General features: G+C 30.2%; 2 protein-coding genes across 2 annotated transcripts; one reads left to right on the top strand and one right to left on the bottom strand.

Moving 5' to 3' along the window:
* Positions 1 to 369: 369 nt before the first annotated feature.
* Positions 370 to 2,298, bottom strand: LOC121127532 (uncharacterized). The gene is made up of 7 exons (XM_040722934.2): positions 2,204 to 2,298; positions 1,977 to 2,147; positions 1,881 to 1,907; positions 1,648 to 1,815; positions 1,554 to 1,577; positions 1,326 to 1,493; positions 370 to 1,262 (listed from the first exon to the last, which is right to left on the bottom strand). The coding sequence occupies exons 1-7, from the start codon at positions 2,253 to 2,255 to the stop codon at positions 514 to 516; spliced, it is 1,359 nt and encodes a 452-aa protein (XP_040578868.1). The 5' UTR covers positions 2,256 to 2,298; the 3' UTR covers positions 370 to 513.
* Positions 2,299 to 13,703: 11,405 nt separating this feature from the next.
* On the top strand, positions 13,704 to 15,859 carry LOC121127531 (uncharacterized). The gene is made up of 7 exons (XM_040722929.2): positions 13,704 to 13,796; positions 13,853 to 14,023; positions 14,093 to 14,119; positions 14,185 to 14,352; positions 14,423 to 14,446; positions 14,507 to 14,674; positions 14,740 to 15,859. Exons 1-7 carry the CDS (start codon positions 13,745 to 13,747, stop codon positions 15,690 to 15,692), a joined length of 1,563 nt encoding a protein of 520 aa, XP_040578863.1. The 5' UTR covers positions 13,704 to 13,744; the 3' UTR covers positions 15,693 to 15,859.
* Positions 15,860 to 21,468: the final 5,609 nt, after the last annotated feature.

Genomic DNA, 21,468 nt, shown 5'->3' with positions numbered 1-21,468 from the left:
GGAGGCCTGATATTTTCGATCCATCCGGAATATTTTCTTTCCTTAGGTTTTAGACTTAATCTATCATCTGTCATATATATCTTCATAGCAAATGTATCAATAATGAATTGTTGAATTCTTAGTAATAAAAAAATTTACATTATGACTAGTAATATCCTCATAAATATTGATATCTCATATCACTTAAATGTTATACAGTAAAATATGCAGCTTCAATATAAAAATATAGACAATGCAATGGACGTAAGCATAATTTATTAATAATTTGTGTTTTAAGATAGAGTTAAAAAATTAGGAGCACCAAATCTTTTGGCGTTCAAAAGATTTTTAAATTAAGAATATGAAAGAAATGTTATGCTAAGTCGTAAATATATAACAAAATAAATTAATACATAATAAGGCTACAACAAAAACAAATATTGATAAAAAATCCAAAAACTCAATCAGGAGGCATCAATGAAAAAAAAAAAATCATTAAAATATTAGCATATTGACTATGTTGGGTGGTCAACTTTAACCAGAAGTTGCATTTGTCATTGTCGACGATACTGTAGTAGATGATTTTCCAGACATTGTTTTAGTTGAACTTATAAATTCTGTACTATTTGCTGATATAGTTGTTGAAGATCCTCCATTAGTCGTCGCTGCAGTTTTGGAAGATCCTGTATTAGACGTCGTGGTAGTGTTTGAAGATCCTATAGTAGTGGCATTTGCAGTTGTGGAAGATCCGGCATTAGTCGTCTCTGTAGTTGTGGAAGATCCTGTAGTAGCCGTCGTTGCAGTTGTTGAAGATCCTCCATTAGTCGTCGTTGCAGTTGTTGAAGATACTGTATTATTGGTCGATACAGTTGTTGAAGATCCTCCATTAGTCGTCGTTGCAGTTGTGGAAGATCCTGTATTAGTTGTCGATACAGTTGTTGAAGATCCTCCATTAGTCGTCGTTGCAGTTGTGGAAGATCCTGTATTAGTCGTCGATACAGTTGTCGAAGATCCTGCATTAGTTGTTGCTGCAGTTGTAGAAGATCCTGTATTAGTCGTCGTTGCAGTTGTTGAAGATCCTCCATTAGTCGTCGATACAGTTGTCGAAGATCCTGCATTAGTTGTTGCTGCAGTTGTGGAAGATCCTGTATTAGCCGTAACTGTTGCAGTTGTTGAAGATCCTGCATTAGTCGTTGATACAGTTGTAGAAGATCCTGTATTAGTCGTCGTTGCAGTTGTTGAAGATCCAGTAGTTGTAGTAACAGGTACTCCTGATTCACTTACTATAAGTAATAGTTCATATTTGCAAATATATTTTTTTCTTTTAGTATTTATTTATTAATTACCCTGACAGTTATTATTACAGTATCCATATAGTATGGGTTCGTTAGATACAGGTTCCACCCTTGTGGCACACCAAGGAATGGTGCTATCGACAGTTGTGCAAGTGCTGTAGCTCTGACCATTATAAACAAATGGAAAAATACAACTCCTCCTATCAACAGTTCCACACACTACAAATCAAATTGTAAAAATTGTTTAAAAGTTATTATTGCATCAAATCTAGATTTTACCGTTTGCTCCCACTGTTGATTCACCTGAATAATACAGGAATGAAATGTATAAATGAATTTTGGTGGAATTAACACATTATATAATGTCACTCACTTGCACAGCTAGAAGAGCATATTCCATAAGAAGTCAAAATATTATCTTGTCCAGTTGAAGTAGCACACCAGTTCAATCCTCCAAATCCTACAGCTGTACATGTAGTAAAGGTAATTCCTAAATACTGAAATGGAAATTTACAATTGATTCCATCGAGTGTTTTACATCCTAGAACCAGATAAAAGGTTTTCAAGTTGAACAGTTTTTATATGTACTTTAGCTTTCTAACTTACCTCCTGCAATAGTTGTTGTGGAAGCTTCTATATATAATATAAATAATAGGAAAATAACATCTATTCTATTAGAGAGATAACTAAGTAATTACTTACGTTTACAGTCTTGAGAGCAATAGTCGTAGTTTAAGTAGTTTCGATTGGCATCAACTGAAGTGGCGCACCAAGGTTGTTGGCTGTCTTCCAGGGTACATCCTTCATAAGTTACTCCATTATACTTGAATGGAAACTGACAGGGTCCTGAATTTGTGCCACAATTTTGAGCATCTGTAACAAGAATACAATTCCTCTCATCATCACTCAGACCCTCTTTATGTACTTACAGACATCAGCAGATAGGGATACTATTACGACTAAAACAGACAAACTCTTCATTTTTTGAGTGTGAATATGAAGTTCTTCAAATTGTGAGTGATATTTGTTTCAAAGTTTGATCAAAAAGTAAACTCTGATCATTTGAATTTCATTACACATGTGTCAAAAAAAATTACTTATCTAATTAAAATATTAGGTCAATCAATTTATATGACACATCCATTAAGGCAATAATAATTGTATACCTTTTATAAAATTCACAAATTTGCAATTTAGAAGCTAGATAACATACTTACAAACATTTGTTTTTGTTCCTATTTGAATTTGTGTTATGTTAAAAATTAAATTGGCAGGATCTTATTTGTAGAATTTCACCTTTTTGAAAAAAAATCTAATTTCATAAACGGTTTAATAAATATTTTTGTGCAGAAAATTATTTTTTCCTTTTGGTTTGTGTAGGATATAAAACTTTTTTTCACTGCGTCTGTATCTTTTTTTTTATTTTGTTTAATTCATGAATACCATTATTAAATTAATTTCATATCATACGGATAAATAATCCATAAATCCTCCATTAAGTTTGTCTTAGGCAATTCTTTGGGTGAACAAATTTTGGCATGGAAAAAAATTATGTTGGTATTTTATTACTTTAAATGTGCAAATAGTTCATTTTCGATATTTTAAAAACTAATTTTGAATTTAAAAGAAAAAAAAATATTTCATAAATCTATTTTACACGAGCTTTTACAGAGTCCTTAGTAACCAATCACATTGAAAAAATTAACACCACTTTTTTATCAAACTAAAACTATAAAATAAAATGAATTTTCTGTACAGATACAACAATAAAGAGAATCTTATTGCAAAAAAAAAAATATATATATATATATATTTGTGCATCGTATTCAGCCAGACATCCCAGTCCAATCCCCTCAAGTCAATTGAGGCACATACACGAGAAGTCGAAGTTTCACACCAAACTGTCCAGAAAGCAATAAAAAAGTTGGTGGTATGTGTCTTGTGAGGGTTGAAAGGCAACTTTTGACACCGGCAATGAAAAAAATGCATCTCCTCCGTTGGATGACTATTGAATGAGTCTTTTGACTACTTTTAAAATCTTTTTTTTACACTTATTGCCACTCTACGGCCCTGATTCTAATCCTCATGACTACATCTTTATAGTGCATGTCGAGGGAAAGGCCGGCAGTGTCTTCCATCCAAACACAGAGTCCCACAAACCTACTGTCAGCAAGTACTAGGATGCCATGCCAAAGAACTACATCCACAGATGATGACAGGACTTCTGCCACCACCTAGAAGCCTTCCTTGCCTCTAAGGGCGTCTATATTCATGATTAGAAGAGCTCAGAAATATATATATTTTTGGATTAGTTTTGTTAAAATTACATTGCTAATTAATAAATTGTATCTTTTTTTAATTTTAATATTAAAAGTCTTCAGATTTCATTAAGCCACTCGCTAATGACTGATCTTTGGTCGTCATTTCTTAGAAAATTATATAAGCTGTCAAATCTATCATTGTATAAACTATTAAGAAATTAGGAGGTGCCTTTGTGGATCTTGAAACTCCTGAGGTGGTTTTTTATTTCCTTCGACGCTTCAAGCTTATACTGGGCATCCTGTTGTCCAAGAGCATAGGCAATTTTTCTAGGAGTTCTTGGATATAACCTCTGTATTTCTCTGTTTCCAATTTGTAGATGAGCAACAGATGAGTAAATTAATTCCTTTAAATGTGCGTAGATTATTTTTTAGGTTTCTGTTCTTATAATGAGAAAATATTTACCGGCGAAATTAGTTTATTCCTTTTCAAAAAATTATCTATGAAGATCTATACACTTTTGCATAAGTTTTACTCAGTTTTCGAAGTAGTTTTTCCATTATGATTGATGTAAATTAAAACATAGGTTTCAATGTATCACAGTGGCTTCTTCTTCTGGTGATGAAAATTGCTGACCAATTAAATTTATTATTGATGTCTGGGAATAGAATAAAGTCATTAGTGGTTAAATCAGGGCTGTCCAGAAAATAAGCCTTTCACATTTCCATGTTTTGACTGATCAAAAAGATCTTTGTTGGAGCCGAAATATGAACACTTGCCTTGGAAAAGTTTTTCGCATCTTCTACCGTTTATACGGATTTCTTGGAGATTTTTGGCAGAACAAATAGTAGTGTAACATTCAAATTTAACTGTTCTATGTTGCTCGAATGCCACCTTAACTAAATGGTACGTAGCTACCGAAAAAAACAAAAAACAAAAAAACAGGCAACCATTTGCTTTGAAGTACTTATCCCACAAATAACTTTTGTTGAATTTGACTCTTTTTGTAAGACCCCTTAAGTCGATTGCTGTTGTTTTTTTAGGCTCATATGCATAGATCTAAGGTTTCTCACCTTTGTAAATACTAAAAAAAAAGCTATGATAAACCTCTAACAATTTTTATTAGAATTTCCAGGCACCGTTCAACCAAACAAATCTTCTTGAAAGCCACTTTTCATTTAATATTCTGTAGTAGCTGAACATACTGATCCCCAAATGAATTAATTTTATCATTGTACAGTTCCCTTGATAATCTGAGTCAAAATTTATGAAAAATGAGTCGACCATATTTTTCACGACTTAATTTCATTTTTTTACTGGAAATAATATTTTTAATCACTTTAAAATACTCAAATCCCGCGTAAATAACAAAAATTTATTATAAAGCCAGTACTTGTAATTAACAAGCTATCAACTAGATAAAACAGATGGAGCTTACAATAGTTTGTTTGAGGCAAGGAATATAAGTAGTTTTTAAGTATAATTGATTGCAACAAGATATAATTGTGGTTCAAGTTACATTTTTAGTATTTAGAAGCTGCAGATATATAATATATATTTGGTTAATTAGAAGTTCCTCTTCATTCAATTAATATTAACTACAGAATTATAAATTAAATACGTATCTATGTATTTATAATTTACATTATGAGGAATAAATGTTCATTGAAGACAGAAAGAGTATGTCTTTTTATATGTATAAAGTTATTAAAACAAGATTGAATGAGTAAGAAACTTCAACATGCTTTCTGCTTCACTGATCACTAAAAGGAATTTATACATGAGAAAAAGTACATACATGGTTATGAAAATATACATATTATAAACCCAGATAAGAAAATACTATTTTTTTATTTCTTCAAGATCTATATATTTTTTTATTTTTTTATCTTAATAAAAAAAGAAAGATAAAGTGAAGATAAAATATTTCTTTTGAAGTGATTTACTCTATATCAAAATACGTATGTATAATAGGACGACTTGTTTTTCCACCTTTTTTTCGAACTGCATTTTCGACAATCTATAGATTGAAATAACTATGCTTGTGAGTTTTCTACTATTTTGGCATTCCGTTCACTTTATTTCCTTATTTCAGCCAAAATTTATGTTCTGTTCTACATTCTAATCATAAGGTAGACATCTGTACGAAAGCAACTTATTTGGTTTCATGTATCAATATTAATTAATAAATACAGAATCATTATCTGCATAGATATTTTGCATTACCCTTCGACAAGACCCAAGGTATCCCCTTTGTTGAGAAAGGGTTCATTCACTAACTTGGAAGATTTATGTACGATTTACTAATAAGCAAGTAAGACAAATCAATTACAATTTGCCACTCCGTTATTGCAGAATTCAGTTTCTCATTGATTGAATGATTAAAGATTGTTTTCCTATTGTCTAATTTATTGTTTTAATAATCAAGTAATTTAATATTATAATATACAATTCATAAAGGAATTAATTTGATTTCTTAATTAGTTCAAATATATTGCCTTGATTGAGTAATAAATCATTGGGAAAGGTGGAGCAAAATATTGGCTACAGATTCTTTTGTCGTTTCCTTATATTTTTCCCTCAATAAAAGATATTCATCTAAATAACTTCAAAATTCAACTCCCACATTGAAAATGCTTCAAGGGGAATAGTCGCGTTAATCCAGTTAAACTTAATGTTGGTATGAGCACCTGTTAGGGGATCCATAGCAATTATTTATGCTTGAAAACAAGGTTTTGATAAAAGTTTTGATTGATTACAAATGTAATTTCTCAAGGTAAAAACAATCAGATGCACACCATTTCAATCGAAGTGCAAAAATTTGTTAACTAGTATTATTAATAAATGTCAAGACAACCTTCCTAGTTGGGTAAAACCCTAACTCCTAGTGTTGCCCTTCAATACTCATTCTTTATTTTCTATTCACAGTCACTTTTCTTAGAGTAAGACACTGAAAATGACCCATGTAATGGGTCTTTTATCATGACAATGTTACGAAACTCACGGCCAAGAGTGGCTCAAGAAGAATTTCATTAAGGTTATGGAGTGACCTTGGCAGTCTCCAGAACTTACTTCCATAAAAATCTTTATCAGTGTGCCAACTTACTGCTGCGGTTTCAGTAGTTTAATAAACAGCCTGGAACGCCGATTTATCTAGCACTAAGTACTGGACTAAATAATCGATAATTATTTGTGATTGAACTTGATTTTATATAATGTATTGCTTATTAGTAAATGATTTTACATAATAAAAATGTGTACATAAGATAATAATCTGCCGTCATCATTATTGGATCGATCTAAACATAACACTTACCAGATCCTCACAATAAATAATTCAGTGGGAACCTTTTGATGTAAATTCCATTATAAGTGTACAGTAAGTTTATAGAAGCAGGATTCTGACTCCTTCACTCTTGGACTAAAATCTTTTCGTAAAATTTGTCGAAAAACATCATCTTTTGTCAATAAACGAAAATATGTTGTCAAAGTTTGTATTGATTTCAAAATTTCATTATTTTTGTATAAAAAGTACTTTTTAATAAAGTAATTTGTCAAATCCTTTTTATTTATTTTTCTATGGCAGTGGTGTAAAAAAATAATATTCTGAACACATGCTGCCTAGTATGTATTTAGGACAATGCAATTAACTTTGTTGAGACATAATTAATCCTAATTACATTTTATAGAATGATTAAAATGACATATCCAATCAAATTTACTAGTTCGTGAAAGTAAAACATTGGTATACTAATTGAATGCAAATATAACTTACATTTGGCAGATAATTCAACAAATAGTGAAATAAAATAGTAACTTAAAAATTACATTCTCCAACACTTGTTTCCAAAATGAGAACGAAAAATAAACTCAAAATGACAAATGGAGCTGTTTTATAGCTACTACCTACCAACTATGATAGTTCAATAATAATGAGGGAACTGTTGATTTCAGGAACTTCTAGTAATGAAAGTATCAAACACCTAAAGTGGGGTCCTTATATTCCAATTTCATTTTTTAGTTTCAAGCCTTTTCTCACAAGTTTAAGTCAAGTCCAAGTCCTTTAACATATTTATCTAGTCTTGTTGATATATTTAATATCGTTTTGAGTTCATTCTTAGTCAATAATTATATATATGTATATTTTTTTAAACTTCCAAATTTAAATTTCTTAAAATTAATTTGAAAAATTTCATTTAATAAAAAAATTTCAAAAATACAATTTGATATTTAAAATGTATTCAAAATTCAAAACTATTCACAAAAAAAAGATATTTCTGGAAACAATTAAATATAGCATGCCTAGTTTCAAAAAATTAAATTTTTTGAAGAAAAATTTCTAAAATCTGCAATTGCTCACAAAAAGTTTATTTTTTAGACAATTTTTTCCTAAAATATAGTTAAAAAAACTTCATTTGACAAAAAAAAAATCAAATATTATATTGTTTAGTAAAAAGCAAAAATTCCTTAAGTTAGAAGGGGGGGGGGGGCTACTTTTTTTTTTCATAACTAAAAAAAGTGATAAACAGTTAAATATCATTTATAAATTAGAATCAAAATCGCAAATTAAACATTATTTCCCTAAGGCACATCCCGATTAGAAAAAACATCCGATTCTAATTTATCACTTATTATAATAAAGAGTTGTTAGGGAAAGTTAACATAAAAATTTAGAGGAGTCCCAGCCAAAGCGTTGAATAGTTTTGCTGACAACATCCATGCAACGTCCTGTTCAACTGTCCATTGTGTCATGAATGAAGACCTATAGTACCATAGCTATGAACGTCACAAGGGACAGCTTCTAACTCTGTCAAATCGGGAGAAAAGATCACTCGAGCCAGGGCTTTGATCAACTATCAGCAGAAGCCTCAAGTGAAATTTTTTGTCTGGTTGCAATATTTGATCAATTTCTGTCAAACCCAGAAGCATAGTTCATGGAACAATAAGTGGTTTGCATAAAGTCATCGTAATGTACTTATTATCATGAAGGCCAAGTATCAATAATAAGTTATGTTTCTTCGGGTTGTTAGTAGCAAGGGTCATAATAATGTCATATGTCATATGGATGTCTATATTAACTTTTTGAAAATATTTTTTTTTTCCAAATGTGAGTGAGTCATTTGTACATTGTAAAAGAAAGTTAAAATGTGACTTGTAAATTCAATAAATCACTAATATTATAATAGTATTAATAAGGAATGTACGGAGTGGTTACTTTCAAAAATCACAAATGTTATTTTTTCTTCATCACACACAGTGTTCGCCCTATTAATTAATTGTTTACATGAAAAGCTGATTTCCACACAATTCATTTGCAGTTACAAATTGGAAAACAAACGGTGAATCGGTAGCGGAATAGCAATAAAATAGCAGTTTTTCTTTTGTTTTTACGGTAGAGATATATTAAGTTTCATAAATTACTGTAAAATACAGCAAGAATCGGTTTGAGTTTAAAGTATAAAAAAATGCTAAAGAGAAGGTGTACGGAAATGTGATCATGCTCAGGATGATATTTTGGTCGAAATTATCAGCTTTGCTCCATCAATTCAAATCAAAAAATTGACAAATATATTATGTTGTTAATTATAGCCTTCAAAACACATAATGCATAAATTATTGAAAGAGTTATCATATTGTAGAAAACTAGGTTTTTGAAATAAAATACAAAAAATTTCCTCATTGATTAAAAAATTTGGAATTTATATCAAGCCTTTATAGTTGTTTGAAATGTCAACATTCAATGTATGTATGTATGTATGTAAATATATATATTCAAGTATAAAATGACTATATGTATAATTGAAATACATGACACAATAAATAGACAACTCATGTAAACTTTTATTTGAAATTAACATAATTTGTTCTTAGGTCTATAGTTCAAAAGTGCATTAAATATTTCTATTTTTATACACTTTCAATACATATTTAATATATGTAGCAGTATATCCTATCTCTTCGAAAAATAAAATGTTTTTGCATGCAATAAAATTTTGGGAGAGGACCCACGCTTTTATTCCTTTATAAATATTATAGCTATATACCAAGTAGTTTATTAAAGTCAGAACAGTGATTTTTAAACCTAAAAAAGACATAATATATTAATTAAGAAAATAATTTCAACAAAATGAATACTTTAAATAGATGTGTGTCTGAGCTCTCTTACTCATTAATGTAGCCCCCTTAGTGGCAATTTTGGCTTCAAGGTGGTGCCTGAAAACATGGCACCCATTGTAGATGTATCCCTCCATTATCCCAGACCCAGAGTTGCCGGAAGAGGAAATTGAAGGAATCGGTGTGAAGTTAAAAAAGACAAGGTATAGTCCAGGAGACTGGCATAAGGGCTATAAGGGGCAAAAAGTGTCCAAAAAAAGATTTCAAAAGACTCATTGAAAAGAGGTTTGTAACGGAGAGATGGGTATCTTTCATTGCTGGTGTCAAAAGTGTCCTCTCCACCCTCACAAGACTCTTTCCACGCACTTTTTTATAGCTCTCTGGACAATCTGGTGTGAAACTCCGAGATCTCTTGCATAAGCCCTAATGTACTATACTTAATTGGCCTGGGCGGTTTCTATTAACTCCTTTTGATCCAGTTTGGAGTTTATGATAGAGACAATCTTCTTTTCTAATGTTTTTGGCTTGCTTTCGGCGTAGATGCCCAAGTGATTGGAGAGTGCAAACGGAAATTTGTCAATTACGTTCAAATGTCATTTTCTCAACTTGTACGTAAACTAAAGAGATCAAGTTTATTTAATTTTTTTTATCTTTTAATATATATAAAAATGAATTAATTTTAATCACTCAATCTTTGTCAGTGTTTGAATTAGTTAGTGCATTGATTTCAGTGGACCATTAGGTAGATTCACACACAAAAAAAAAATGATGTAAATTAGGAATTTGAAAATCAAAATTCGTAAATCTTTGACAGACTACTTTAATCCAAATCGTAAAAATATTGGATGTATTTTTGAGATTCACAAATCCATTTGAAATTATATTTATATATATTTTCTAGATTATATAAATATGTTTTACATTATTACCAATTACAACCATTTTTGGAGAAACTATAATGGTAGTTTTCACTTAAATCTTTAAAATATTTATGGACCCACAAAATATATATATTTTTTTCTGTTAAATGTTGTTCACTTTATATTTATGTATCAAGAGAAAAAAATAATATATAAGTAAGTTGAATAAATTGGAAGTTTGCAAAATCTTCCAAAGTCTTTTTAAACTCAGGCATGTGTTCATCTCCACCTTTGACTCTATTTCCAAACTTTTCCTTATATAGAGCATCAGGATTTCTGTGAAAGATACAAATTATATTTCAGATATATTTCTCAAGGATTTTTTATTTTTTTGGCTTCAGAAAGTATAATCAGAGATTCAGTTTTAGATCTACCAATAAAAAATGAAAGATTACCTTAAATGAACGACAAATTGCTTCGAATGGATGGATCTTCAAGACCTTGATGTCCATTTTCAATGGCACCGAATTCTTTATTATTCCAATCATATACAAATTTTGTTGATCACTTCAAAAAATTACATTTCAGTCTTGACTTATGACCCTAAAGATTACAATGTGTTCCAGTATGAAAGTAGGTCAAGGTTTCATGACTTAACAATGACAGTTTGTCTGGACGATTTAATAAGAGTATTTTAGTTAATAATCTGGATCCCTCACTTATATTATCTGATTGCCATAGTTTTCCCACACAAAAGATAAAGTTTTATATAATTTTTTTCCCGTATAATGAATGTTAGTTTTTATCAGTGGAGTTTTGCTTAATATATATGATCTTTGCTGTTGTTTAATCTTACTATGATCTAAATTGTATCCTTTTATTTTATACCAATCTAGAAAAATGAGCAATTTTCACACAAAAAAAGCAGAATAATAAATTTTTTGATTGCTCATAATTTCTTAAGCTTAATCATATTCATAAAAATTAGAATCGTGAGCTTGTATTTACAATAATGTAAAAGAGGTTAGTCATACATACAAAAAAAATATGGAAACAAAAATTTATCATTTGTTTTTGGGAACCTCCAAAGACCCACTCATTAGCGCACATATTTTTCACAAATTATTAATTTACTCATAACACAACTTTTCCTAAAACTTTGCTTTCAAAACTTGAAAAAGTTGATCAAACCCCCTCAAAACAACCACCTTAATGTACAGGAGTTTTTAAATAAAGCAAAAAAATAATCCAGGAGTATACAAACATTTATTATTCGGAAGTGTGAAATTTGGTGTTTGAGATTATATATTAAAATATCATATAAAATCAATATTGAGACTAATTATCAAAATAAAAAATGAAATACCTAACATTTATATAATGTTTAATGATAATATAAAAATATAAAAAACCTATTAAAAGTCAGAGGGTATAACTCATAAATTGAATATATACATGTAAATCTCTGAATTATCCTTCCTAATTGATACTAATGCTGGGAGATTACTAATTCCACTCCAGGATGAAAGTAGTATAAAACCTACAAACTATGGCAGCTTCATTCAATCGTTAGAGTTACTTAGTGTAGAAAATGTACAAAGACTCAGACTTCATTGTCAGTGATACTAAGTTAAGATTATTTTACTTCGATTTTTTTTATGTATCTGGCAAAATACATAAAAAAATCAAAGTGCTTTTAAGGAACGAAAATTGCTCTTAGGGTTTCTTGCACTTCAGGATAAGTTTTTTTTCAAGGAATGGTTTGCTTTGTATAATGTCTAATTTCGAGATCACAGGCATATCTGTTATTTCTTCGATCAAGAAAATAATAGGAAAAAAAGAATCAAATTATATATATCTTTAAAAATAATTATATATAGTATTTGCTAACCTCGTTGTTTTAGGTTTGTGTTACGAATAATTATATTGCAATTTTCTTGTTAATTTTGCTTGACTTTTACTTTTAAAAAATAACCAAAGAGCAATTACAGGAAGTATTGTAAAGTTAAAAGTATTTAGATAGGCGGTTGTCTGGCGAAAAATACTAAAATCTACAAATTAAATAAATCAATTATATTTCCTTCAATAGTAACTGTATCATTGTATTAAAGTAGAAAACACCTTAATTTGACTCTAAAAATGCTATGAATCTTTATTTCCTCAAATTTGGGATCTTTAAATATAATGTTCGGGTACATTTTAGAAAAATAAACTTCGGATCTATATCCAAAACCAAAATTAGATAAATATTTGTCTAAAATGTTTTAAATATTTTATCCACAGTTCGAACCTTTTTAAAATAGAATCCGGATAAGGGATACAATTTTACTCTGAAAGATTAAGTAGCCCAATTTTATTAATATTATAAGATTTTTATTAGTTATTTTTATAATTATTGTTGAATACATTGCAAACATCGTTATCTATACTACATTTCGCAATCTCTTTTCGTAAAGCAAATATGAAAAAATACCCAAAATGTTTTAGTAGTCAGCAAATTATTATTATAATTAAATTATTATTCAAGAAAATATGACAACTTTTCACAGCTAAATAATAACTAATTCCAATCAAATCACCGCAAATTTTATAGCGAGAAAATAGAAACGTCAGCACATATTTTCTACGAGTTTAATAGGGTGAATCCTTTTGTAAGTGTGTGTCAAATAAAATTGAAAGAAAAACTACAAGTCTCGACGTAAGAAACAGATTGGGTAGTAGTTAAACTTGGATGATATCATTTTTGAAACGGGTGTTAAGCAATAATATTAGCTTCTTAAGATTTTTTTAAAGATTCGTATAAAGGTCGCATCCTCAAAATCAGTATGTGTCTCAGATCCTTTCGGATAATATTAATTTATTCATACTTTGTCTCCGGGTACTCAGCATCACTTGAAAGATGCATTCTAAATTAAACAAATAATTTTTTATGGATATGTCACATTGAAATGAAAAGCTTTGCAAAATACATTTCAAATAAAATGGATACAAATCCGAATATCTATGTATGTTATCTAGTTTAAATATGCCAATTTCAGAAGTTGATGATGCAAATTTGCTATCAATTACAATTGTCAGAAATACAATGTTGATGAAACTGTTTGACCTAATATTTTAACAGGCGGAATAAAATTTTATTTGACACCAATTCAAATAAGCGAAGTTTACTTTTTTATTAAAATGTGAAACAAATATCATTCACAATTTGAAGAACTCTATAGGAACATTAAAAACAAAATGAAGACTTTGTCTGTTTTAGTCGTAATAGTATCCCTATCTGCTGATGTCTGTAAGTACATAAAGAGGCTCTGAGTGATGATGAGAGGAATTGTATTCTTATTACAGATGCTCAAAATTGTGGCACAAATTCGGGACCCTGTCAGTTTCCATTCAAGTATAATGGAGTAACTTATGAAGGATGTACCCTGGAAGACAGCCAACAACCTTGGTGCGCCACTTCAGTTGATGCCAATCGAAACTACTTAAACTACGACTATTGCTCTCAAGACTGTAAACGTAAGTAATTATTTAGTTATCTCTCTAATAGAATAAATGTCATTTTCCTATTATTTATATTATATATAGAAGCTTCCACGACAACTATTGCAGGAGGTAAGTTAGAAAGCTAAAGTACATATAAAAACTATTCAACTTGAAAACCTTTTATCTGGTTCTAGGATGTAAAACGCTAGGTGGAATCAATTGTAAATTTCCATTTCAGTATTTAGGAATTACATTTACTACATGTACAGCTGCAGGATTTGGAGGATTGAACTGGTGTGCTACTTCAACTGGACCAGATAATATTTTGACCTCTTATGGAATATGCTCTTCTAGCTGTGCAAGTAAGTGACATAATAAAATGGGTTTATTTCACCAAAATTTATATTTACGTACAATTTCTATATTGTTTAGCTGAATCAACAGTGGGAGCAAATGGTAAGATCTAGATTTGATACTATATATTTTTTTAAACAATTGGTACTATTTGATTTGTAGTGTGTGGAACTGTTGATAGGAGGAGTTGTATTTTTCCATTTGTTTATAATGGTAAGAGCTACAGTACTTGTACAACTGTCGAAAGCACTGTTCCATGGTGTTCCACAAGTGTCGAACCTGTATCTAACGAATCCCTGGGATTTGGATACTGTAATAAAAACTGTCAGGGTAATTTATAAAATAAATAGTAAAAGAAACAAAAATAAATTGCAAATATGAACTATTACTTATAGTAAGTGAATCAGGAGTACCTGTTACTACAACTACTGGATCTTCCACAACTGCAACGACGACTAATGGAGGATCTTCAACAACTGCAACGGCGACTAATACTGTATCTTCTACAACTGAAACGACGAACAATATTGGATCTTCCACAACTGCAGTGACCACTAATACTGGATCTCCAACAATGACTAATTCAGGATCCTCAACAACTACAACGACGACTACTTTAGGATCTTCCACAACTGCAACGGACACAACTACAGGATCTTCAAAAGCAACGACGATATCTAATACAGGATCTTCAACAACTACAACACCGATCAATACTGAATCTTCAACAACTGCAACGACGAACAATATTGAATCTTCAACAACTTCATCGACGACTAGTACAGGATCTTCAACAACTGCATCGATGTCTAACACAGGATCTTCAACAACTGCATCGACTTCTAATACAGGATCTTCAACAACTGCAACGACGAACAATACTGAATCTTCAACAACTTCATCGACGACTACTACAGGGTTTCCAACAACAACAACGACGACTACTACAGGATTTCCAACAACAACAACGACGACTACTACAGGATTTCCAACAACTACATCAACGACTACTACAGGATTTCCAACAACTACATCGACGACTACTACAGGATCTTCAACAACTGCAACGACGAACAATACTGAATCTTCAACAACTTCATCGACGACTACTACAGGGTTTCCAACAACAACATCGACGACTACTACAGGATTTCCAACAACAACAACGACGACTACTACTGGATTTCCCACAACTACATCGACGACTACTACAGGATTTCCAACATCTACATCGACGACTACTACAGTATCTTCGACAACTACATCGACTACTACTACAGGATTTCCAACATCTACATCGACGACTACTACAGTATCTTCGACAACTACAAATGCAACTTCTGGGTAAAATTTATCAACAAACACAGTCAATATGTTAATGTTTTCATGGCATTTTGTTTTTTCCATTGATGCCTCTTCAATATATTCTTGGATATTATATATGAATATTCATTATTGTAGTAACCCTAATGTGATTTAAATTATTTTATAATATATTTATGACTTAGCAGACCATTCCTTTTGTATATTTTATTTTAAACATATTTTTCTTTTGAACATGAGATGATGTGGTGCTCCTGATGGGTTAACGCCCTGTTAAATCCCGAAGAATTAAGAAATTATACATACGTCGATAGCATTGATGATAATAATTTTATCACTCTATTTTTTTATATTAAGGCCTTGTCTTTCACTGTTTAACATTTCAGTGATAATATATATGAATATTTACAATGAAATTACCATGACATACGGTAAATTTTATTTTAACTATGAATTCAACTATATATAAGGTAAATTTTATTCAAACTATGAATTTAATACTACATAACTGGTATACACGACAGATGGTAGATTTACTTTAACTCCTAAGAATGGGAAATATCCTTGGTGAATCTGGAATATCAACCCTCCTACTATAATTAATACGGCTTACATAATTTACAGTAACAGATTACCAAAAGTTATGCAGAAGATTTTAACAAAAGGTTTAAATCTATAACTGATCGTATATCGAAGGTGTGGCAATTGGAATAAAACATTGGTTATCAACTACGAATTAGAATGGCCTTGAGATAATGGTTTAAGGTTTTTGACTACATATGACTTGAGCTGATCATGATATGTCTCCAATTTAATTATTTTTTGTATTCCTTCATTGCAATGTTGAGAGTTTTATACACACAATGGCATGCAGAGTATTCAATTGGAAATAAGTAAAGGATGTTGAAAAAGAGATATGACATCTCCAAATAATTCATACTGTCTCAAAATCAACTGATTGAAGAGATTAACTTTTCTGGGCATAAAAATGGAGGTCATGAACATATTATTGCAGTCTTGGGGTCTGGGGTAGCGGCCATATTTGGTAGTTGGTATTGCCAAGAGTATCAATATCCTAAGAGAACTGAAAGAATCAAAAACACAAAATATTTCAACCACTAAAATTAAACTTTTCTGCCAGTGTATGAATCGAATGTGAAATTAGAGATCCAACAATTTTCGAAATATTTATAATGAGTACATTCAAATCATGGCAAAAGGTAAGAAATTATAATTTATAATTTTTTTGTCACACACAGGCAGTGGAAAATATGTTTAACAAGTAAAGGATGAATAACAACGTGGAAATAACGCTGTTCTAGATATGGCTTTACTAGATCCAGAGTACAATCTTGAGTAGATGTATTAAATTCCAACCACCGAGACAGTGGAGTTTCGGGCGTCATGGAGAATAATGTATGACACAATTATCATCCAAATTTAGATTTGTTTCGAGTTGCAATCATAACCGTGTGGTACGCAGCCTTAACCGTGAAAAGCCTACAATGTATTTGCTTGCGTGTCTAGGACGTAATTGCTTGTGAAGGAGGAAATATTGAATAAAAAATATAGCTAATTGCAAATTGGTTTAGAGTTGTCTTTTCTTGATTTTATCAAAATTACGCTTATTTTAAACAAGTCATACTACTGCATTTTTTGGGTCCACACATACCAAATTTAGTGAAATCAATTTTCTTGTTAAAGTTTATCATGGAATAACCCATTTTTATAAATCAAAGAAAGTCCCAATTTCAGAGAAAATATGTAGGGTATTGCTCAGATACTTAATATGATGACAAAAACATTGAAACACTTCTTAATATTGCTATTGTTGTAAAAATTAATGTATATTTGACAAGAAACGTGAGAAAAAATTTAAAATGCATTATTTTTAATTAAAGTGCAATTAAGAAGCATTATATTTTGACTATCTGCATATGTACTTTCCTCAGTAATTATGTTAATTGAAAAGTAAACTCAAATTTTAATTTGCATATGTTCATTATTCTGTTTAGTAAATGTCTATCATTTATATATTTTAATATAAAACATATTTAAAAGATTAAAAAATTACCTTTTGGGTGATTTAAACTAGTTTTCATCTGATATTTTATACAAAATTTTATATACTTTTTGTAATTTCTATTTTATAAAACATTATGATCCAATGTAATCATTTTTAACACGTACGCTGTTTAAGTGTTTGTTTTGCAACTTCCAAATTTTCATCTTCTTCTTTTTGCATGCATGCCTTTACTTTTCATTTCATTTCTTGAGAGAGTACTAGAGTTAGATGGGTCTAAAAAAAACTGCAGTCCTATCACACTGTCTCAAATAAAATTTGTCAGTCCAAGGACTGTTACTTATCAGTCTTTGATGTCAATTGCAGCAGCTGAAATGACATAGTCACTAACTATGTCTCTTTAGTTGTTTCATACACACAATGACATACAGAGTATTCAATTTGAAATAAGTAAAGGATGTTAAAAAAGAGATGTGAAATCTTCAAATCATTCATACTCTCTCAAAATCAACTGATTGAAGAGATTAACATTTCTGGGCATAAAAATGGAGGTCATGAACATATTATTGCAGTCTGGGGTAGCGACCATATTTAGCAGTTGGTATTGCCAAGAATATCAAAATCTTAAGAGAACTGAAATAATCAAAAACACAGAATATTTAAACCCCTAAAATTAAACTTTTCTGCCAGTGCATGAATCGAATGTGAAATTAAAGATCCAACAATTTTCGAATATTTATAATGAGTAATTCAAATCATGGCAAAAGGTACGAAATTATAATTTATTGATTTTTTTTGTTTAACAAGTAAAGGATGAATCACAATGTGGAAATAACGCTGTTCTAGGATATGGCTTTACTAGATCCAGACTACAATCTTGAGTAGAAGTATTAAATTTTGGACTCAAAAGGAAGTTTCCATTCAACTTTTTTGTCGTGGATTATAATTGATACTTGTATTATTTAATTTTATTTGACTTTTACCATGATTTTAATGATAAAAAAATCTGTCAAAATTACTTTTTGTATTTATTATAGACATATGTTTAAAATCTTTGAAAAGTAAATTATTTATAAAACGTTAAATGTTGCATACTAAATTAAATTATGTTTAAAAGGTGCGTATTTTTGAATTCAATAAAGTTAATACGTATTTTCTGGAGTGCATTTTGTGATGAAGTACTTTGTACTTTTACTAGTCACGTTAGCCAGAAATTAGACATAGGTACATTTTGTATAATTTTTTCAATACATATTTTTATTCACTAACTATGTCTCTTTAGTTGTTCAACATAATCTCTTTCGAAATACAAGATAGCTGAATTTAAACTAGGAAGTGTTTAGCGAGAATATATTAAATACGTTCTAGCTATAATTAATAATTTTCTTCGTTTTTATATTAATGAATATTATATTATGAGTGAAGAATAGATTTAAAGATAGCTATTGCTGAAGGACTAAGGTATAGTAAAATACATCAGACTGATGAAAAAAATAAAGTGTGTCCGGAATACTGTCATGGAGAAAATTGGCAGTAGAAAATTGCCCTGGAGGAAAATTGCCAGTTAGGAAAATTGCCCGTATTTTGTATAGACAATATTATGATTAATAACTAATTATAAATTAGCTTATAACTATTTTTGAAAAATATCTAAACATATTTGTTTGTTCCATTTCAATTTATCCAATACATTCAAGGAACTCTTCTAACACCACAAACTAGTTCCAAGCCCTCGGGTTTTGAAGGGTACTTTAGGGTACCCCTGGATACTTTAAAAATACTGTCGAAGCATCTTATACATCCAAGGAACCACGCTAATACCAAAATAATAGTTTAATCCAATCACAAGAGTAGTGTTTTTTTTTGCAATCCCACACTACCCCCGGGCAAATCCGAGGGCAAAGGGTATTCAACCATATTTTAAGATGCCCTAAGCTATTTATTCCCCCTTTTCCTCTTTTCCAATCCTCTCGATCCATTTTTTACAAGATTGGATTAAATTTTAAAAAATGCAAGGAAATTGTATTGCTATACTATTACTCACACTTGAAGGTACTCCTTGGAGGATGGAACAAAAAAATATGTTTAGATATTTGTCGTTAATAATATTAAGCGAATTTATAATGTGTTATCATTCAAAATGAAGTTGGTACGAAATACGGGCAATTTTCCAAACTGGCAATTTTCCTTCAGTGCAGTTTTCCACTTCCAATTTTCTCCATGACAGTTTTCCAGACACACTTTATTTTTTTCATCAGTCTGATGTATTCTCAATCCGTTTAGTTAATTGTCTTTCAGAATTAGCCTGTAACATAGTATATCTGAAATCCAGATGGACAATGCTTACATTGCAGTGATTGTTATACCCTCAGCCAACTTGATGGACAGAATAGCCAGGCAAGCCTTCAAAGCCAGATTCAGAATCTTCCAATTTGTTTAGATGATTTTTTTTCTATTTTGAATGAGGGCATGTCAACTGCATATATGAGAAAATGTGGAAAAAACTAACAAATAAACCATTTCAAAGTAATTTGGGGAGTAGAAACATACAAAAAGAGCCAAAAGAGAGCATCCATTCCGTGCAAAACTAACGCTTAAGAGTACTGAGAAGTGGTTTACATAATGCCGTTTATCAAGAACTTTAGAAGTTGGAGCCAAATTTAAAGACCATAGTTGTTTGCAGTCATTTTTGCAACACAGATAACGAAACAATACACCAACTCTTCTGTGACATATATAAGGACATGTACAAACGGAAATTATTTATTCTAAAAGGACGACAAAAAATATCATTCGTATAAGTGTAATTCCTAAGATTAAATTTGCAATCAAGGTTCTTCAAAAAATGTTACAGCAGCTTAAAATTTTTATTTAAATGCTGCATTTGATATTCCTTTTAATTAGTTTGTTATTTTATATTAATGTTCCTTATAATGATCTTTTTATTATAGTTTTACGAATAAATGGTAAAAATGAACTATGATGTTTTTATATCACAATTTATGAAATAAAGAATGCCTATGGCAAGAAAAAAAAAGTATGTCTCTATTGGTTAACACTTTTTATATGTTGAAAAAAAAGATGTGCAGAACTTTGAATAAAAATATGTATTGAAAAAATTTAAAAAATGTACCTATGTCTAATTTCTGGCTAACGTGACTAGTAAAAGTGTAAAGTACTTCATCACAAAATGCACTCCAGAAAATACGTATTAACTTTATTGAATTCAAAAATACGCATCTTTTAAACATAATTTAATTATTATGCAACATTTAACGTTTTATAAAAATTTACTTTTCAAAGATTTTAAACATATGTCTATAATAAATACAAAAAGTAATTTTGACAGATTTTGATTCATCCTTTACCTGTTAAACATATTTTCCACTGCCTGTGTGTGACAAAAAAATTCAATAAATTATAATTTCTTACCTTTTGCCATGATTTGAATGTACTCATTATAAATATTTCGAAAATCGTTGGATCTCTAATTTCACATTCGATTTATGCACTGCCAGAAAAGTTTAATTTTAGTGGTTGAAATATTTTGTGTTTTTGATTCTTTCAGTTCCCTTAGGATTTTGATACTCTTGGCAATACCAACTACCAAATATGGTCGCTACCCCAGACCCCAAGACTGCAATAATATGTTCATGACCTCCATTTTTATGCCCAGAAAAGTTAATCTCTTCAATCAGTTGATTTTGAGAGAGATGAATGATTTGAAGATATCATATCTCTTTTTCAACATCCTTTACTTATTTCCAATTGAATACTC

This window comes from Lepeophtheirus salmonis, chromosome 13 (genome assembly GCF_016086655.4).
Source record: "Lepeophtheirus salmonis chromosome 13, UVic_Lsal_1.4, whole genome shotgun sequence".
Classification (NCBI taxonomy): Eukaryota; Metazoa; Arthropoda; class Copepoda; order Siphonostomatoida; family Caligidae; genus Lepeophtheirus; species Lepeophtheirus salmonis.
This window is presented reverse-complemented; position numbering and strand designations above follow the sequence as displayed.

Bases quoted from the DNA above. Each gene is read 5' to 3' on its own strand.
- LOC121127532 (XM_040722934.2), bottom strand. From the start codon at position 2,255: ATGAAGAGTTTGTCTGTTTTAGTCGTAATAGTATCCCTATCTGCTGAT. The intron at 1,908-1,976 runs GTAAGTAATTAC...TATTATATATAG, and splicing joins TTGCTCTCAAGACTGTAAAC to AAGCTTCCACAACAACTATT. The intron at 1,263-1,325 runs GTAATTAATAAA...TATTACTTATAG, and splicing joins CTGTAATAATAACTGTCAGG to TAAGTGAATCAGGAGTACCT.
- LOC121127531 (XM_040722929.2), top strand. From the start codon at position 13,745: ATGAAGACTTTGTCTGTTTTAGTCGTAATAGTATCCCTATCTGCTGAT. The intron at 14,024-14,092 runs GTAAGTAATTAT...TATTATATATAG, and splicing joins TTGCTCTCAAGACTGTAAAC to AAGCTTCCACGACAACTATT. The intron at 14,353-14,422 runs GTAAGTGACATA...TATATTGTTTAG, and splicing joins ATGCTCTTCTAGCTGTGCAA to CTGAATCAACAGTGGGAGCA.